This window comes from Neopsephotus bourkii, unplaced genomic scaffold (genome assembly GCF_033783945.1).
Source record: "Neopsephotus bourkii isolate Nb327-2 ecotype Australia unplaced genomic scaffold, CSIRO-AGI_Nbou_v1 NB_333, whole genome shotgun sequence".
Classification (NCBI taxonomy): Eukaryota; Metazoa; Chordata; class Aves; order Psittaciformes; family Psittacidae; genus Neopsephotus; species Neopsephotus bourkii.
Genome location: NW_026900839.1, coordinates 1509008 through 1523018, shown reverse-complemented (window position 1 = coordinate 1523018; position 14011 = coordinate 1509008). Strand labels below are relative to the sequence as shown.

The 14011-nt window shown below is 47.9% G+C and overlaps 1 protein-coding gene across 8 annotated transcripts in view; it reads left to right on the top strand.

Annotated features, from left to right (window-relative positions):
• CASZ1 (castor zinc finger 1) overlaps positions 1-7292 on the top strand; it is a 280280-nt gene extending 272988 nt beyond the window's left edge. For 7 of the 8 annotated variants that reach the window (XM_061347954.1, XM_061347952.1, XM_061347957.1 and 4 more), the window contains 2 exons: positions 1181-1474; positions 4796-7292. In XM_061347954.1, the coding sequence (XP_061203938.1) occupies positions 1181-1474; positions 4796-6045 (1544 nt within the window). In that variant the 3' untranslated portion in view covers positions 6046-7292. The remainder of the gene's footprint in view (positions 1-1180; positions 1475-4795) is intronic. The other variant, XM_061347958.1, reaches the window with a different exon arrangement.
• Positions 7293-14011: the final 6719 nt, after the last annotated feature.

The window sequence follows — 14011 nt, the reverse complement described above, 5'->3', positions numbered from 1 at the left end:
TGCGTCTTAAAACATGACCTGTACCAGCTTCACAGTAGTGCCTCATACTAACCTGGCTCCCTCCACCATTTCTGAGAAGAGATCCATCAAAATGCACACCTCAAGCATCCATGAACTAACAGCGTATCTTTTCTCCTCTGAAGAGAGGTTTTTATCCTCTGTCTTGGATAAGAGGATAAGAAAAATAGTTCTGGGCCTTTTCTGTACTTGGCATTTCCCCTGGTATCTTTATGTATTTCCTTGTGCAGCATCTGAAGTCAGGCACTTTCCTATACAGCTGAGGTACAGAAAGACTGTACAATAGCAAATACTGTATACACAGGGGAAAAAACACTACCACATCTTCAGAAAGCAACACATAAAAGCAGCTCACTGAGCATCCCTGCTCCCACTCTGTGCAGTGCTGCTCAGAAGAGACCTCCATCATCCCCTCTTTTTGCTAGGTTAATGTGTAGCCATCTCCCACTGCCCTTTGCTAGGGGGTTATCTTCTCAGCAGTCAGATAGCTTTTATGAATTCTATTATCATCTAGTGGTGATCCGGGGATCTCTTAGCTGCCCTTCCCAGGGTTAAGGGGGATTCTACATAGGCTGCCTCACTGAGCTTGCTTTAGTTTTGTAACATTTCCCTGCTTTTCTTTCCCATACCAGTTAGATAAAGGTTATCCTATCCCTGACCATGTGTGAACCCTGCTGGGTCACGACTGTGGTTGTCCCATGGCATTAAAGGTCCCCCCAAGTCCTGGTGGGACAGTGGTTCCTGGCACTCTGTCAGTAACTGTCTGGGACACAGCCCCCAGCTGCTATCCAGGGAGCAACACCACCCACCCAAAGTGTAAGACCAGCCTTGCAGCTGTCAGTTGTATGAGCTGGCACTATGTACATGAACAAGGAATCTTCCCCCGGTGCCACCCATTAAAGCCACCGTGCCTTGTGCAGAGACAACCCTCCTCTTCCTGATGCTGTCAGTTCCTCACCTTCTGTTTCTTCTCTGTTACAGTTCTGTTTCATACATTTGTGAATGTATTTTCCATTTTCATCATATTGCTTCTGCTCTTGGGTTCTTGTTTCAGTTCTTTTGTTTCTTGTTTTGGTTTGGGTTTTTTTGTTTTATTTTTTGTTGCTTTGGTTTGGGTTTTTTTCTCCTTTTTTTCTGCTTTTTTTCTCTCCACATTCTCCAGGCTGCCTGGTTCCTTCTACTGCTACTGCTGCTGCCGATGATGGTACCCATACTGCACCACAACCTCAACCACCATCTCTGCCTCCATCTTTCTCACAAGCCCTGCTTAGGTCTCCCCTTCCCACCCTCCCCTATCTCTTCTCTCCATCTTGTCTCTCATACTCTCTGCTCAGTGCCACTCTTGGATCCAGCAGAGGCATTGTCATGCCTACCGCCAGCACCACTGGGTTTTCGCCCATCATTGCCACTCCAACTCCAGTAAAAAGTGACGTTCCCTTAGTTCAGGATGCAGCAGGTAACACTTCTTTGCTTTCTCTCTTGGTGTCCTCTGCCCATCTCCTTCCCCACTCACCCTGCCCACGTTTTCTCTGCACCAAAACATACATCACTCTGTGTCTTAATTAACTTTATCCATGGCCCTTCCACACCTCTCCTTTTGTCTGCTGACACAGTAGCCAGAGCTACACAGGGTAACCAAAACCACAGCAAACCACTGAGACACATCAGGTATCCACCTGAGAGAAACTGCCACCAGTGCCAAATGAGGAGAAAACCTAACAAAATGCAGAGTTAACATGCACCTTCAGCCTCTTGGTAACAGCAGGGTGGCCATAAAGGAAACTTTTGCTCATGTAGCATTAATGGGACATGGGATTCTTGCTTAGCTCTTCCAGGCCACCCAACACCATAACTACCATAGTCTGCTGCACATAGCAGGTACCCAGTTCCCCTGTTTTTATTGATCTTTTACACTTCACTGCTTCCTGTCGCTACATGAAGCCATAAGATTCAGGGCTGCTCTCCCCAGCACCAGTAACAGAGTAAGAACAGTGTCACTGTGATGACATCATCAGACAGCTCAGGCTGATTCTCACACTCCCTGTTATTTATATCTGCTCTTAACAGCTGCAGAAAATCCATCGAGATTTTTAGTTTTAAGCTGCCATGTTTCCCATGTGTGACTAAGATCAGAGATGTCTCAGGCTGGGGATTCTCATTCCAGCTGGGAATGGTTTTTAGGGTGTGTCTCGGTTTTGGCTTTTCCCAACTCCCAGCTCTTTTCTAGTTAATTAAGGGCATATTTGTGCTTAAAGTTCACACTGAAGAGGATTCTGGCAGCCTACAAATGTCCCAGTCATTCTTCCTGCCAGTTTTAGTAATGAGCAAATCCAAGGTAAATGGTTGGGAGCGTGGCTGGAGGGCCAGCTCCGCTTTGAAGGTCATGGATTTTACTCATGGATGTGGCAGGAGAAGGATCCTTTGCCCTGTCCAGAGGAGTGTGTTCCAGTGAACAAAATTCACAAGAAACTGTATTTTTGCTTTATTTTTTCTTCAGTGATTTGCATGAATTTGAAACATTTTAGGCTTGTGCTGTCCTTTCCTCTAATGATACATTTTTAAGTTTCTTTTTATTTTTATATAGTTTTGTGGATGTTTGCATTATTAGTAGTTGAAAAGACCAGCTTATGGAATGCACTTACCATTGAGAATTGCTTGGGCTTACAGTTGCTGAGGCTTATAAATCTTCAGTTGGGTGCTAGGGACTGAACACTGTCTGGTGGCTAACGCAGGAGGGTGTACCAGGTTCTCATTGCTCTTTCCCATGCTCTTGTGCTGAAACTGCCTGTCTGAGGAAACAGAATTGGTCTCACTAAGTTTTGAGCCCATCTGTTTGAACTGGTGTAAAAGTTGGGCGACACATTGAGCTTAGAACAGGTAAAATCTACATTATACTTATTTCCCATGCAGAGTCTTTTCCCTAAGATGGCTTATCCCATATTGCTGTCTGGAGCCAGACAAGATGAGCATTCATACCAAGGATAAAAGACTTGATGACTTGGCTGTAACTGATTTTAAAGCAGGGGTTGATCTGGATAGCAGTGGTTTGTCCAGGCAGGGATGCACTTACACTGGTGCCCTGGAAGCAGAGAACTAGATTTACAATACCAGATGTTTCTGGGGAGAGCAGAGTTAATTGGTCACAGATTCTGTAGCTAAAGCTTGCTAATTTAAAATCCACAGTGACAGGAAGTTATTCTTTCACTGGTAGCTGGTTAAATTTGCCTTAACATGCAGATTCCACCAGCCACGTGTCACTAAGATGGTCTCACCAGGGATGCCCCAAGCTGGTGGCTTTACTTGCAGCCCGAGCAGAAGTGCCATAGAGTGAATGTGTGTGGAAAAGTCTTTTGTTCCTTGCTTACCCTGCAGCCTGTATAGCCCAGCCATGCCAAGGGCCACCAAAGGGATTAGGTTGCTGCTACCATTTCATTGACTTCTGCCTTTCAGTACAGCCCCAGTTTAACTTCTGGAGGCTTCCTTCAATGATATCCTCCCGTTCTCTAGAAGGGTTGTCTTTGGAAGGGCCAGATGTGGCAAAAATAGCATTCATCACATTTAATACCTGCTTATCAGCCAGAAAAGAAAACAGTTCTACAACAGTCAAAGAGATGAGTGTTTCTTCAGCTGCCTAGACAAGGATGCAAGCTGCTCTGGGTTTTCAGGCCCCAGGCACTGTGTGTCACAAATCATGCCTCTTTTTCAGAGGATGGCAGTTTCAGCATGAGGAGAGGCAAAACAACAACAACAAAAAAGTATGTTTTAGTTTCAAGCTATAATTTCCAATTACACTCACAGTTCTGCACCTGGTGAGAAATTCTTGCCTCCAACCTCGTCTGTGCTGCATGTTGATACTGGAGATTGTGGTTTGATTCTGGAAACAGCAAGCAGGGAAGAAAAAAAAGTTAATAGATATAATGAGGTCGAGTCCTTGATGTCAGCGTGATCCTAGGGGACGTGAGCACTAGCCAGTTATGCTGGCCCTGTGAATGAAAGTGGAAGATGGATGAGGGCTCTTTATTTACTAGGGGCATCATGTGATTTTTGAGACCCAAGGGAAAGCTGCAGAACTGGTATTTTCTCTCAGAGTCCACTGGCTAGTGATGATGAGAATTAGCCCCATTGAACATCTGTCCATCTGTCTTTCTAAGTGCACTCATCGTAATATGTAGGCTCATTACAGTGAGGGATGTTGCAGTCTCCTGGCCAAAGTCCATCCTATTTCTATAAATTCCCCCCCTTGCAGTTTTAATCACGCATGGGATCCTTCCTCACTTCCTCCCTGTCCTTGGCAATTGCAGTGTGTTACAAGAGCCTGGATAGGGGATAGTATACACATACCAGTTTTTAGCATGTTAAACTCTTCTGCCACTTCAGTCCAGTTAACACACCTCAGGCCTTGGACTGGAACAAGACAGCTCCTCTGTATTAAAGCCTGACTTTAGGAAAATAGGACTAGAGATTAACTAAGCAGCAGAAGAAACTGAGAGAGTAACAAAACAGAGACGCAATCATCAGCATTTGCACAGTGTCAGGTATACCGGAGCACCAGTTAGAGACAAGGTGGGATATGCTGGAAATTGAGAAAGCGATGTCCCAACAGGCATCAGCCAGCCCACATTCCCAGAGCTCAGGCTTCCGTAGAGCTTTTGAGGGCTGAGCCGCTGGGTGGGAGCAGTTGCAGCATTGTGCCCTGGCAACACAGACCTTGACAGGATGGTTGGGGCATGAAGGGAGACCCGGCTGTCAGCAACACCACTCTGCTTTTTCTCCCTAGGGAATACCATCACTATGCCAACTGCCTCAGGGGCCAAAAAGCGTTTCTGGATCATTGAGGACATGTCCCCATTTGGCAAGCGCCGCAAGACTGCATCCTCCCGCAAGATGCTGGACGAAGGGATGATGCTGGAGGGCTTTCGGCGCTATGACCTCTACGAGGACTGCAAGGACTCCAGCTGCCAATTCTCTCTCAAGGTTACCCACTACCACTGCACGCGGGAGAATTGTGGCTACAAGTTCTGTGGCCGTACCCACATGTACAAGCACGCCCAGCATCACGATCGTGTTGACAACCTGGTATTGGATGATTTCAAACGCTTCAAGTCTTCACTGAGTTGCAACTTCCCAGACTGTCAGTTCTCTGGCAATAGCACACACTTCCACTGTCTGCGCTGTGGCTTCCGCTGCACTGACAGCACTAAGGTGACAGCCCACCGTAAGCACCACGGCAAGCAGGACGTCATCAGTGCTGCTGGCTTCTGCCAGTTCAGCTCCAGTGTGGACTGCGAGGTGCCTGACTGCAAGTACAAACTCAAGTGCTCCCACTTCCACTGCACCTACCCTGGCTGCAAACACACAGTGGTGGGCATGTCACAGATGGACTCGCACAAGCGCAAACATGAGAAGCAGGAGCGAGGGGAGCTTCCTGCCATCTCTCCTGGCCCCGAGGGCCTTGCCCACTCCACTCTTGAGTACGACATCCAGAACTCTTCCATCAACCTGGACAGCTCCCTCAACCTCAGCACTGACAACAACAGCTCCCTCTTCTTCCTGCAGAACGCAGCTGGTGTGGGCCTCAATGATTCCCTGGACCTCAGCAAGAAGCAGTCAGAAGTCACTGAAGGTCCATCACCGAGCCGAGCCGGGGCTGCACCTCAGGAGAGGGGGGCAGTGGCATCTGGCTCCGGTGATGTGGAGGACGAGGATGACTCTTCCCAAGAGGATGAAGAGGATGATGAGGAAGAAATGAATGAAGAAGAGGAGGATGATGAAGAGGATGATGATGATGATGATGATGAAGATGATGATGAAGAGGAAGACCTGAACACAGATTCTGAGGAATCGCTGCCTGACCCTGAGGGCCTGGCCACTAAAGAAGATGGAGAACCAGAGGAGGCTGCTTCTTCCACAGATCAGGGCGATGCTTCCAGGCCACAGGGCGAGGAAGCCCTTACTCCAGCTCCAACTCCTGCTCCAGCTCCAGCTGCTGCCCCAGCCTCTACTGTTGCTCCAGCAGCTTCTCCTTAATCTTAGAGACAAGGGTGGCAGTGGTTTGGTTTTGCTCTTACACAGAATTACTAAGAGGACCCCATATGAGGCAAGAACAAAGATTGGGATGGCAAGTGGAAAACAAACTCCGTGCCACACACACAAGAGAGAGAGGAAGGAAGGAAACCCACGCTCCTCCTCAGGCCCCGTAAGAGACAGGCTGGCAGCAGGACTGGTGCTGCATCCCTTCATTCTGCAATCAGAGAACATGGGGGCAGGAAGCAGCATGAACCTCCCTTCTACATGGACATGAACCTTGAGGGTACCAGCTGCTTTTCCTTGCTCCCTGCATGGTGCGTGGGGCCTGTGCCCATCTGGGGACCCTTTGTTATGGGTGGGGCTCTATCCCCCCATGTTTCTTTCCGGGTTTTGTTTTTCCATGTTTTCAGTTGTACGATATTAATAATAATCTCCACTTCTTGGAGGGGGGTGGGTGGGAACAACAGGTAATGAATTTTAGAACTATATATTTGTGTGTGTGTCTCTCTGTATAACGTACACACACACACACATATATAACACGCAAGGAATTGGTGTCACAAGGACAAGTAGCTCAGCTTTGCGGGTGGGAAGGAGGGGTAAGGGGTGTTTGCTCTCTCTCTCTCTCCACCCCTCCCCCCTTCTTTCTCCAGCATTAAATGAATGGCATCAGGCAGCAAGGGTGGGAGCGGGTATTTATTGTCACATAAATGAGGACGCATTAATGAGTGAGCAGGGGTGGGAATGGGACACTCCTCTGTTCTTCCAGATCCTTTTTACTATTAATGATAATAATTTTGAATGCTATTTATATTGTAAAACTTTTCTCAGTCTACACTTACTTTCTCTGTAGGACACCTCTCCTCATCCCTGCTGTTCTGCCTGTAGGGAATCTAGCTGAAGTAACTTGGGAAGAGCACAGCAGGCGGTTAAGGGGTCTGTCACACTGGAGGACTGGGGTTAATCTCAATCCAGTTCCATCTCATCCCAACTCCCAGGAGCTTCCTCTCTGTTGAGGGTGAGGCGTTTTTGTGGTGCTTCAGTATCCCCATCTCAGGAGGCTGTGAGCTGACACTGTCCCACAGTGCAGCACAGGGAGCACCCTGCTCACAGAAGAGCATCCTAAGCCGTTAAAGCAGCCTTGAAAACTACTTGCTCTCTGACCAAGCAGCTGTGCAGTGACAGGTATGTCCCCGGTCCCCAAGCCCTCGTCCCCAGCCTTCCACCATGGATGGGCAAGCCTGTCGTCTGTCTGCATGGCCTCAGTGTTCTGCTGACTCTGGGAGAGGGTGAAGGCACTGCTGAAGAGGGAGGAGAAGGCAGCACACATTCAGGACCCCACTGTGGGATGTCCTGCTCAGACTAGGTGGGAGGAGGAGCACTGCTGGTCTGTAGCTATTGGCCCCATCATGGTTTTTGCAGCTGCAAAACACGAGGCTGCTGCAACCCATGCAGCACCGAGAACCGAAGCTGAGGGCAGGTGTAATCCAGCTAAGACTTAAAGTATTTCTGGTGCCATGCTGATAAATCCTGACAAGTAGGGCCAATAGCTTGGGCACTGCATAAGCCAATGCAACTGTACTGTGTTGAAACCTGCCACATCCAGCGGCTTGGGCTTCCTCTGGTGATGAGCTCTTCCCTGCTCTCTTTCCCCAGCCCAGGCTGGGAACACACACTACAGGATACTGCCTGGACTCTGGCAGGTGAGACAGTAGCTGTTTGACTCGAGTCTGAGAGAGGGCTTGTGTCTCCATACAGCTGGGCTCCAGAAGGACTAGCTGTATGAATTAACTGCTAGTTATTTCAGTGCCAGTTTGTAAGTATTCCAGCCTAGGAAGGTTCCTGGTATCTGAAGTTTGTCCCTTTTTTGCATAAAATACCTACTTCTTTTTTTCTGCCACCATGCAGGCCCCCCCCCCCAGCTCCAAGGGATCCTGTTTCGCCCCCTGTGAACAGATAAAGGCCTCGAGAAGTTTAGGTTGGGGTTTTTTCCTCCCTTTAATTCTTTCCCGAAGGACGTGGTGCGGCTCAGGCCTGGCTCGAAGGCAGCAGCTGGGCTGGGTCAGTGTGGGGACAGAACGTGCAGAGAATGTTGCAAAAAGCAAAAAAAGATAAAAACCAGCAGTTGTACAGTATTTTTCCTGTAAAGGTTATTGCTAGAGATAGAACAAAGGAGAAGCCACCGACGCCAGGGGCTGGGGCTCACCTGCCCTCTGGCCAGCCCTTAGATACGGTTTATTGTGTGCAATTCATTTTTTCTCTTTTTTTTTTCTTCTTTTTTTTAATTTTTACCTTTTTTCCTTTGTTTTTCCCTTCGATGTAGTGTTTGTTTGGAGGGGGGGCAGGGGAGGGGGGCCTCAATGCTATGGGTTGAGGCTGACTTCACCCTCCCAGCACTGAGCGGAGCTGCACGATTCTGACTTGTAACTTGAATTTTGTAAGAGATGAAACCAATGGAAACAAATGAACTATTGGTATTGGTAGGTTGTAGTTTATTTAATTCTTTTGGAGTTCTTTTCCGCTGTCAGCTATTTGTGTGGCTTTTGTTTTTATAGGGGTTTTTTGTTTGTTTGGTTTTGTTTTGTTTGGTATATCCCCTGCCCTCAGCTCTGTGTTTTCTAGCACAACCTGATTCTTGACTAGGATGAAGCTCATGTTCCTGGGGCAGAGTGAGGGGACGAGGCCCTGGAATTTCTACAGGGGATGGGGCAAAACGATTTTACTTTAACAGCATTTGCTGCAGGTTCTGTACATTTTCCCCACAGTCAGTACTTCGATAGCATGGTGATGGGCTCCAGGAGGAATCCCTTGGATGTAACACAAGCCACATCTTGCAAACCAGATGTGTTTATTCTGTACCACTGAAGTCATCGTGTGTATCAGTGACTTCTGTGGAAGGCAGGATCGAGCCGACTGCCTTGGAGACAGCATCCTGCCAGGTTTGCACACAACCTGCCTGGGAGGTGCTCACGCTGAAGGCGAGGGGGAGGCTGGTTTCAGTGGCGAGGCTCAGGGCTCCCTGGGCCACTGGTTTCCCTTCAGGAGAGCCAGGCTGCTTCCTGGCTGGTAGGAGCTGGGAACCTGCACTGTGACACAGCAGTTTTACCTCTCCCCTTTCGTACCTCACCAGACTCCACTGACTCACTGCACAGCAGTGGGAGAGAGCAGAGGTGTGTGGAGAAAAGGGGTAACAGCTACCAGTAGCTCTGCCCGCTCCAGCTGGCACTGAACATTCCTTCCATCATCCCGGTGCAGCTCACCATTATCCACACTGACGGGGCCCTGTTTCACAAGTCCTCTGTGTGGCTCAGCGTGCCAGAAGGGCCTGTGTTGATCTATGCACACCATTTTCTCCCCCAAGGCATCCTACTTCTTGACATCTCAGCCTTTCTCCCCAACTTTTATCACCTCTTCTCCAGGAGCCGGCACAGGGAATGACATTTCCTTCCCAACAGGCTACTGCTAAATGCAACCCCAGCACAGGGCCTGGCCCCCTCACAGGACAGTGGCCCCCCAGCAGGTTGGCCATGCCCCCAGAACACATCTTACTCCACGTTCTCCAAGTCTTGTTTGTGTAAATCTCTTCCTATGTCTCTATTCACAACAACAACAAGTCAAGAAGGTTAAACCCAGCTGTTTGTTCTGCCATGTGAAGGCTGTAATTCGGCAAAACTCTTAAGCAGATGCTGGCTGAAGGGCGCAGGTTTAAGCCCAGGCTTAAGTGCTTTTCTGAACAGAGGCCTCAACAGCACAAAGATCCCTGTTGCAGCGAGGTGGGTTTGCACTTCGAGTGATCATATCAATAGGACTGTTAATACAATGCTATTGTGCTTAAAGAATGACCAGGGAAAGAGAGGGCGAGACAACAACCTATGAGGAGGGGGAAGAGGAGGGAGGAAATGGAACTGTTCTGTCCGAACCAAGATAAAAACCAACCAAAAGCAAACCTTGAGAAGGACCCTCCTGAGTCTGCTCCCATTCACTGCTGAAGAGCAAACAAAACCATGAAATCAAAAACTATTGACTAGATTGTTCATTCTAGCCACAAACTCAACTGGATTCAAGTCTGTGTGGAAGGAATTTTGTAAAGAAAAAAAAAAGAAAAAAATAATAAAAAATAATAAAAAAAAGTTTTCCAATGTAGCAAAAAAATAACTTTAAAAAAACAAAAATGACAAAAAAAAAAAGACAAAGAGGGAGGATTCTAGCCTTTTGTAATCTCCATATTGCACACTAGGACTATAAGCCATTGCTAGCTCATTTTGAATTTTAAATGTGTAATTTTTTTGGGTCTTTTTTTTTGTTTTTGTTTTGTTGTTGTTTTATTATTTTTTTTTCTTTCCGTGGGGGAGGGGGGGAAATAAATGCTTGAACCACCAATGCTCTTTTTAATGTTTTATAAATATGTATGTGTATATATATAAATATTAAAATAATATGTATGCACATATATATGTGTGTGTGTATATATCTATATGTATATACATATATATAGATATATAGATATATATATAGGTTTTGAGACAAAAAAATGCAGAAAGTGAAAAAAAAAAACCCAACACCCTAACCAGGATGGTGTGCTCTGATTTACTTGAATCTGGTCTCTTCAGCACCTGCGTTATTAAGAACTGAATATTTTTCCACTTGAATTTAGTGCTATTAGAAATTTAATATATGTGTTTTATTTATTTGATTTTTTTTTGCATGACTGATGCAAGGTTTGACATTTTCACTCAATAAAAACTGGAAAAAAAAACAACCCAACGTTTTAAGCGATCAAGTTGTCTTCTTCATTGAGGAGGTGATGTATTTGTCTAACAGCTAACAAGTCTTGGAGCACTTTGGGTCTTTTAAAGCCTAGTCAGGGCCCTGCACCCATCAGAACAGCCCCTGGTTTAGCGCTAGTGCCAAGTGCAATGGGAGCTGAGTGGTCTTGCTACAGACTCTGACCTCAAGCTTTCTAAGCAGCCCTATAGTTTCAATTGAAGCGCTCACCACAGCCCTTGATAAACCTGATGCTTCTCCACAATGTGCTAAACTGGGACCTAGAATCAGATTGACTTTTCCCTTCCTACCTTGGCCTGCAAACTCCGGGTGGTGATGGGGATCCATGGTGGAACTGTGCTTGCTGTTCCCGCCCACTCGAAACCTTACAGTGACATTCAAAGCCCACTAAATCAATTTCAGTATTGCCCTAACAAAAGAGAGATGAGGAGCATGAATGAAACAGCCTGTCTGCATAGAAGGGGTGGGGCTAATAAATCTACTAATCTCCACTAAAATGCAATGTGAAGCTCTGTGCTTTGACAGAACTTAACAGGAACGTGTAAAGCTGTATGCCACATATCAATGAGCTGAAGGAAAGCATTCCTTACCTGGCCACTCCATTGCTTTTTCCTGCTGCAGAAACTTGCATACAGTGACTGCCATCTGGGATGACTGTTGTCCAGCAAGAGGGTGTCCTGACAGCCACAGTGGGACAATACTGCTTGGTACCACTGACCCAGCAAGCGTGCATGCTGACTGTAAAGGAACAACAGGTTAGATAAAACCACTGCGTGCTCAATGCAGCTGGTCCCCAACATCCCAGCCAAGGCTCTTCCCAGACCTGGGCACTTCCACACTGGAGGTGGGGTTAGAGCAGTCTTTCATCACCAGCATCCCTGCTCTGAACGACGCAGTAGATCCACATTAGTCTGGGGACTCAGGGCTGCTGGGAGCACTTCATGTGCTCTAAAGCAGTTGCATTCACAGTACCTGCCAGGTACCAGCATGTCCCCAAGCACTCACCCCTTGGAGGAAGACATTGCCAGCACGTATCCCGCTGGTCTCTGTGGAAACCTGTCCACGTACCAAGACATAACTGCACAAGAGCTGCCCTGTGTTGCCCCCATGCTCTCCACCCTGCCCAGAGTTGTTCTTCCACTGGTGAGGCACAAACACTGCAAACACCCATGTGCAGCCGCAGACCCACACACATTCAGCTGCCTTCTGAGTAAGGCTGGGCTTGAGTGCCATGGAAATGCAACTGGTGCTGCACCAGCAGCAGGTGTCTGGTGGCTGCATCCAACCCCGTTCACGGCCTCTGCGGTGCTCCTGGCATGGAACGCGGCTCTGCTGCCTGTCCTGCCAAAGTGCTGTTGGGGATGGGGAAAGAGCAATGTCAAAGGTCCTGTGTTACCCACAGAAAGCAAAGACAACCCCTCCCGTGTGGCTCTTCCCCTCCTAGCTCAAAGCAGCTGTGTCTTTGCACCTGCCACCATCAGAGCACCCAGGAGCAGCAGAGCAGCGCTTGCCAAGCCTGATGCATTGGCAGCAGCTGCCTCCTTATTAGCAGAGAGGATTAGACTCCTCTCTCTTTCAAAGCCCCCTCGTTGCTCCGCTGCAGCTCCCAGCCATCCTGTTTTCAGATGTCATTATCCGAACATGCTCCTAATCCAACCTTGGAGCACAGAGGTTTGTCCTCACTGGAGCTCTGCCCACAGCACGTGGGGTATTTACATGACTGTGTTTCCAGGGGGGGACAACAGGAGACCCAAACAACACAACTCGACTCGCTGCTGGAAAGCTCTTGCAGGAACGTGCCTGCTCTGTGCGGAACTCTGGCTGCACTTCATAAAAGAATGACTAAGTCATGGGAGAAGCTGCAAGTTGAACAAATCAAAGGCTCGCCACTGCATCTGCAGCTCTGCATCCAGCTGCTGCAGCTGGTGAGCCATGGAAGGCAGCAGACACACAGCGAGGCTGCTGCTTGTAACATCAGGACAAAAACTGGGCATTGCTGCTGGTATTATTCTTTAATTACACCAAATGTACCCCTGGAACAGCATCTTTTGTGAGTGCAGGACCCTACAGTTACACACAGCCACAAAACTACACTGCCCCTTGTACGTAAGAGCAGATAGCCACTTTTCAGCACACTGGCAGCACCCACCACCACAGCAGAACTACCCCTTGGCACCAGCCCAGACACAAACCCTGAACAAGGAGCACTGCTTTCCCCTCTCCAAGCAACTCAAGACTTTAAACCAACAGAGGCAGCGAAAGTTCAACCGCCTCAAACACAAGCAGTGCTCAAGGTATTGCAGGACACAGAACGGGAGACCAGATGGTTCTGCTGCTGCTTCCAGGCATCCTGGTTTTTAGATGTCATTAACCAACATGCTTAGGCCAGCCTTAGCACATGGAGACCTGTCCTTGCCGGAGCTGTAACGGCCAGTGAGGACAGAAATGAAGACAGCAGATTATCAGTGTTGGCTGAGCATGAAGGTAATAGCCATCACGGTGGCTTGGAAAGACGATCATGGCTATTCACCCCAGTGCGTCTCACAGACAGCCTAGCAAGGGTATTTTTAGCACTAACTAGGAAAATGATACTTTGAGTTACACCTCTCCTTATGTCCTAGACCTACTGTGGAAGGCATTCATTTAATTTACAGGAATCTTTCTTACCAGCTCCAACCTTAATTCCCTTTTAGTGAAGCCCACCTCCCAGGGAGCTGCATGCAGAGCAGCTGGTCTAGGGCAGCCACCCCATCAGGTGTGCAGAGCTGGAGCACATGCCCAGCCAAATCCTCCTCGCAGCCTGCTCAGCTGAGTACAGAGTGCAGTAAAGCCATGTCTGACTGAAGGATATTTACTCCAGCAGCACAATGCCTCCTACACCAAAGCAGAAGGAAATTCAGAGTTCTGATGCTTACTGGTACAGAGGAAAAGCAGCACTTGTGACACACAACACGTACTGGGCATAACTTACAGCTCACAAGGACCAGTGCTCAACACTGGCTTTCTAAGGCTAAATAACATCGAGGCCTGGAGACTTGCTAAGGAAATGGCTCTGTTAAATAAGCCCATCTTTATACCTCTAGATTAGAGGATCAAATCTGGAGCTGAGCAGGATTTCAGAACAGAAGAGCAATGGTCAAGTCCCTGGGTATGAGTGTGGCTGAGATGTCCACAGGAGCCC